Source organism: Cetorhinus maximus, chromosome 19 (genome assembly GCF_964194155.1).
Source record: "Cetorhinus maximus chromosome 19, sCetMax3.hap1.1, whole genome shotgun sequence".
NCBI classification, from domain to species: domain Eukaryota; kingdom Metazoa; phylum Chordata; class Chondrichthyes; order Lamniformes; family Cetorhinidae; genus Cetorhinus; species Cetorhinus maximus.
In genome coordinates, this window is record NC_135897.1 from 61,125,420 (window position 1) to 61,131,427 (window position 6,008).

At 40.8% G+C, this 6,008-nt stretch overlaps 1 protein-coding gene across 1 annotated transcript; it reads left to right on the forward strand.

Moving 5' to 3' along the window:
- Window positions 1–1,667: 1,667 nt before the first annotated feature.
- b3gnt7 (UDP-GlcNAc:betaGal beta-1,3-N-acetylglucosaminyltransferase 7) lies at window positions 1,668–5,556 on the forward strand. The gene is made up of 2 exons (XM_078564562.1): window positions 1,668–1,757; window positions 4,274–5,556. Exon 2 carries the CDS (start codon window positions 4,283–4,285, stop codon window positions 5,534–5,536), a length of 1,254 nt encoding a protein of 417 aa, XP_078420688.1. The 5' UTR covers window positions 1,668–1,757; window positions 4,274–4,282; the 3' UTR covers window positions 5,537–5,556.
- Window positions 5,557–6,008: the final 452 nt, after the last annotated feature.

A 6,008-nucleotide genomic window follows, 5' to 3' on the forward strand; every position in this document is an offset into this window, starting at 1 on the left:
CGCCCACCGCGCCTTTCATTGTACAAGTTTCCTCACCTGTAGACAGTTCCATTGATGGCAGTGTTTTGCCCATATGGCTGCTATTCACATATCAGTGTTGATGTGATTGTTGTCATACAATCCAACATGATAAAAGCAAAATACTGCGGATGCTGGAAATTGGAAACAAAAACAGAAAATGCTGGAAAAACTCCGCAGGTCGAACAGCATCTGTGGAGAGAGAGTTACAACTCGAAACGCTATAACTCTTCAGAACATGAGCCTGTCCCATCCTTAACTAGTATCTGCCCAAGTACTTTCAGCAGGAGTTGCCATGTAATGATCAAAAGTTGGAGCTCTGCCTTTCCAAATAATTGACAGCAACTTAGGACCTTTTAATGTTATAAAATGTTCCAAAGCACTTCACAGTAATATTATGGGACAAAATTGATCATTTGAGCTACAAGAAGAGAGATTGGGCCAGATTACCAAAAGTTTGGCCAAGGGGAAGTATGTTTTAAAGAGTGGCTCAAAGTAGAAAGGGAGGCAGAAAAGTTTAGGGAGAGAATTCCAGAGCTTAGGGCCTAGGCAGCTATATGCGGACTCGCCAATGCTGGAATGACTAAAATCGAGAATTTCAATAGGCTAGAAGATGTGGAATGCAGATATCTGGGGTGGGTTGTAGGGTTGGAGAAGATTACAAAGATAGGGAGGAATGAGACTGTGAAGTGATTTGAAGGCAAGAATAAGAATTTTAAAATTGAGGAGTTGCCTGACCAGGAGCCAGTATAAATCAACGAGCACAGGGGAGATTGGAAGTAGGAGCAGGATACTGTGGCCAATTGTAGTGTCTCTACCATTTGTGTTAGCTGAGGTCAGCTAACTTGGCGCACACCACGAATTGATTCTCATTCATATTATAGGACTGTATCTGATGATTGACTTTGGTTCTTCCTCTATTGGCTGCACTCTACCTAGCTGGTCCTAATGGCTTCATAGTCTCAGAAATACTTAATTCTATGTAACCATTTCTTTAATAAAAGGAAGTGATAGAAACAAATACTTTGAAGAATTCGCAACTGTGGGGAAAAGAGGGCACCTTCCTATTCTGTAATTGTTGGAACAATTTCTTTGTGGGTGAACACTACAAATTCTGTAAAGTACATGTACAAAATGAGTATTCCACATTTATACATACTAGTGAATGGATGGATTTCCTCATACAGAACATCATTGATTTTGAGATTCCGCTGCTGAAGTAAAATTCTCACCATTCTTGTGCAGAGAAAATGCTGCTAAAATCAGGCCCCATTTTTACTAAAAGTCATCTTCAAATCTTTCAGTCAGTGCCATGATTAAAATTAATGCCCATGCCATCTCTCCTTCAATTTTTCTATGTCACTAGCAATTAGTCTCCATTTTATAAAGTGAATCTTCAGGCACTTGCAGCAAACAATCTGGGAGAAAAACTTATACCATTGTAGTGACACTTTGAAGTAACTTCGAACCTATTTTCCAGTTGTCCAGCAATTAGTTGAAAACAGACATGAAAAAATAAACTCTCCCAACGCTGTCTCAAGAGCAAAGTTTTATTAGTGGTTTATGATTGGTTAGAATGGCTTGGCTACATCAACAAGTTTATATTTTAATTGTCTCTCCTTTTTCCCTCCTTCTGAAAGGTGGCCTTCCACAGTTGGACGTGGGCACGAGCAGGTTCCAAATTATTTGGTACTTACTGACTGTGTTGTATAGCTGACTGTCAAGAGCTGGAGTTTGAGGTTTGTTTCATTGTTATCTAATGTTTTATGGGTTTTTTAAACCAAAGTATATGAAAATAAGTGTATAGATATGACATGAGCTTCTGATTTATTACTTGCTGTAGAGTTTTGAGGTGTAGGTGCTAGTGTTTTAAAAAGCTGTTTTGCATGCATAGGATCTCTTGCTCTCGATTGGAAAATTTTTCTCCTCCTCCGCTCAAGCTAATGTCCTGTTGTAATGTCGGGCAGAAGCCTCCCGCATAATTTCTGTGCATTAGTCTGCATTATTTTTGAAAGGCTTGTGAACCGTGTAAACTGTCTCAGTACCTAGGAGCAGGAACCAAGTCCAATAAAAACTGTCCACATGTGCTCAGTAAGATGGGCAGTAACGGATGGGTGACTCCATGCAATAACATTTGCAAAACTGTGTGGGCAAATGTCACATGAAAAATCCTCCAGAAATCTGTCCAAGCAGAGTTGGCAACCCTACACCTGCCTAAAATGTAAAGCAGGAAGAGTGCCACCATGAAAGTGTTCACTCCAGATAGAAACAGCGGCTAAAGGATTAGTGCAAGATCAGATGAGTACATTGCCATATGTTACTGGGCTGGTAGTCCAATTCTGATGAGAGTTCATCAATCTGAAACGTTAATGCTCTCGACAGATGCTGCCTCGTCTTCTGAGCTTTTCCAGAATTTTCTATTTTTACTTTGGACTTCCAGCAACTGCAGTATTTTGTGTTTGTGGTAGTTTACAGGCCTGGGCTGTTGAGTTCAAATCCTACTATGGCAGTCTGAGAATTTGAATACACTTTTTTAAACATAAAAATGTTATAACCACAGAAAGAGGCCATTTGGCCCATCCTGTTAATCCTGGCCGAAAAAGAGCAATTTGGCCTAATTCCTCTTTCCAGCTCCTGGTCCGCTACTGTAGATTATGGCACTTCAAGTGCACATCCAAGTATTTTTTAAATGTGATACTTTGTCATTCGTGCAGTGAGTTCCAGACCCCCTTCCATCCTCCTGGGTGAAAAATTTTCTCCTTTAGCTCCCATCTTATCCTCCTGCCAATTACTTTAAATCTATTCCCCCTGGTTTTTTTACCTTTTCTGCAAAGGGCAATAGCTCCTTCCTATCAACTGTTTAGGCCCCTCAACTTTATAAATCCGAATTAAATCTCTCTTAGCTGCCTCTGTTGCAAAGGAAACAAACCCACATTATCCAATCTTGCCTCTCCACTAAAATTCTCCAGTCCTGGCAACATCCTTGTAAACTCTAGTGTGATCACATCTTTCCTTTTAGGTGGTGATGAGAACTGCATACCGTACCCTAGCAGTAGCCTAACAAATGTTTTATACGATTTAGCATAAACTCCCTGCTCTTGCATTCTATTATCTCTGTTGGTAAGAGAAAGTATCTGTATGCTTTTTTTTTAACCATCTTATTTATCTGTCCTAGTATCTTCAGGGGTCTGTGGACATACACCCCAAAGTGTCTCTGTTCCCCCACACTTCTCAGTAACCTACCATTTATTGTGTGCTCCCTTCCCTTGTTTGCCCTCACAAAACGCACTACCTCACTCTTCCCTGGATTGATCTCCATTTGACCTGTTCTTCTCACTTGACCAATTCATTGACATCTTCCTGCAGTCTGCAGCTTTCTTTCTCACCAATGACCACACAACTATTTTTTTGTATAACCTGCATACTTTTTAAATCAGGTGTCTCCATTTAAGTCTAAGAAAATGACATATACCACAAAAAGCAAGAAACCTACTACTGAGCCCTGCAGAACCCAGTCACAAAAACACCAGTCCATCATTACCCTTGATCCCTGCCTTTGAGCCAATTTTTGATCCAACTTGCCACTTTCCCTTGAATCCCATGAGCTTTTATTTCTCTGACCAGTCTGCCATGTGGGACCTTGTCAAAAGCCTTGCTAAAATCCGTGTGGATTACATCATGTGCTATCATCACTGAGCCTCCTTGTTACCTCCTCAAAAATTCAATTGTTAGTCAGCCATGACTTTCCCTTAACAAATCCCCATGCTGACTGTCCTTGACTGATTTTGTAACTTTCTAAATTAAAATTTCTACTGTCCCTCAATGTTTTCTGATGATTCACCCATCACTGAGGACAGGCTGACTGGCTTGTAATTATTCAATTTTTCCTTTTTAAACAGCAGGTCAACATTAGCAGTCATAAATAAAACATGTATTGGTAAGAGGAGCCTTTGAATTGAAGGCCAAAGCCTTTGAGTTTGACCAGGTCTCCAGAATGCTTACTATCACAGTAAAATGTTGATTGCTGACATGTGTGCAGTTACCCCTTTTCACTATCTTTGAGGTGGGGGGTGGGGGGGTGGAAGTTGGTATGAGTATAAAGCAGAGAAAACCTCTTCGAACGCATGCAGAATGGAAGAAGTATGTAATGTGGATAAATTTAAGGTAGCTGGTCCTTGTATTTTAATTGCGATTTATTTAAATTCACAATTATCTGGATATTTCAGTTAAACAATTTTTATTTCATTAATCTCAGAACATTCTGATGAAGATGTGCTTTAGGAAGATGAGACTATTAAAAACTTGCTGTATCGTCTCTTTTGTGACTCTGATAACCTTGACTGTACTGCAAAGAAGCAGCAAAAGTAACCAGGAATTACAGAATGTCTCCCAGAGATCCAGTTCTGCAGAGGACAAACTGGTTTCCAATTTTCTGAGTTTCTTTGCTCCCAAGGACAACTTTTGGAGTCCTCAAAAAACCAAGACCATCGCCACAGAGACGCATATGGTAACAGCAACAAGGAGAGAGACCAAAGAGTGGGATGTGACAAATGCTAACTGTACTCCTAACAACAAGTTCACTCAGACTGAATGGTTCAATGGCTTAGAGTCAAACTTTAAAGAGTTTTTACAATATAGACACTGTAGGTATTTTCCAATGATTCTTAACCATCCTGAGAGATGCAGTGGTGATATCTACCTTTTATTAATTGTTAAATCTGTCATAACACAGTATGACCGAAGGGAGGCCATCAGGAAAACCTGGGGCAAAGAAATAGTGATGGATGGGAAGCAAGTTAAAACCCTTTTCCTTTTAGGGACTTCACCCAGTGAAAATGAAAGGTTCCACCATCAAAAACTACTGGAATATGAGAGCATTATCCATGGGGATATACTTCAGTGGGACTTCTTGGACACTTTCTTCAATCTCACCTTGAAAGAGGTTAACTTTCTCAAATGGTTCTCCACATATTGTGAGGATGTTGAGTACATTTTTAAAGGTGATGATGATGTGTTTGTCAGCACACAGAATGTCATTGAGTTTCTTAATGCACCCAAAATTAAGAATCTTTTTGTTGGCGATGTCCTGCACAGGGCCAAACCAATTCGCAAAAAGGAAAATAAATATTACATACCAGAAGCTTTGTACAATCAAACATACTATCCACCTTATGCAGGGGGTGGTGGATTTTTGATGGCAGGAACACTTGCAAGAAGATTGCACAAAGTTTCAGAAAGCTTAGAGTTGTACCCCATTGATGATGTTTTCCTGGGGATGTGCCTGGAAGTGTTGAGCATGACTCCCGTTCATCATCGGGGCTTTAGGACTTTTGGAATTGTGAAAAACAAAAGTAGTAAAATGAATAAAGAACCTTGCTTCTATAAAAGCATAATGGTGGTGCACAAACTGCTTCCAGCAGAACTTCTAGAAATGTGGGAAGCTGTTCACAGCAGCATTAGTTGCTCTCGAAAAATGAGAGTTTCTGTAGGTACTTTCCCAAAACTGCTCCAAAGGTGAATGTAATTTGTAATAGGAAAGCCAAGATTCAGTGTAAAATACATAATCCTAGGGCAAGAACTTCCAAGGAGTGGCAATCACAGTTGAGTAGCCATTCTGCTCCTTTTTATTTAACCCAGGTGGGGAGGGGTACGGGTGGTTAGGTAGAGGTTTGGTGGTGGTGGGGGGAGTCAGGGGGTCAGTCAGGGGGTGAAATGGGGGGGTGGTGGGGGGAGGTGGGAAGAGTGCAGTGAAGGGGTTGGGGGGTGGGTGGTCAGTACTATAGATACCCAGGAGTTAGAAGCACTTTTAATCCTCTAACTTTTTCTGGGTAACTTCTGCTAAGACGGTCAGAACCATCCAAAGTCTCTGGTTTTAAATTTTAAGTTTTGGAGGGTTCCAGGTGCCCATCGGAAGTTTAAGCTTCACGGGCAATTCCCATTCAGCCTTGTTTGGGGACATCTGGGGTACCTCCAGGGTATGACCCCCAGAG

Bases quoted from the DNA above. Each gene is read 5' to 3' on its own strand.
- b3gnt7 (XM_078564562.1), top strand. From the start codon at position 4,283: ATGAAGATGTGCTTTAGGAAGATGAGACTATTAAAAACTTGCTGTATC.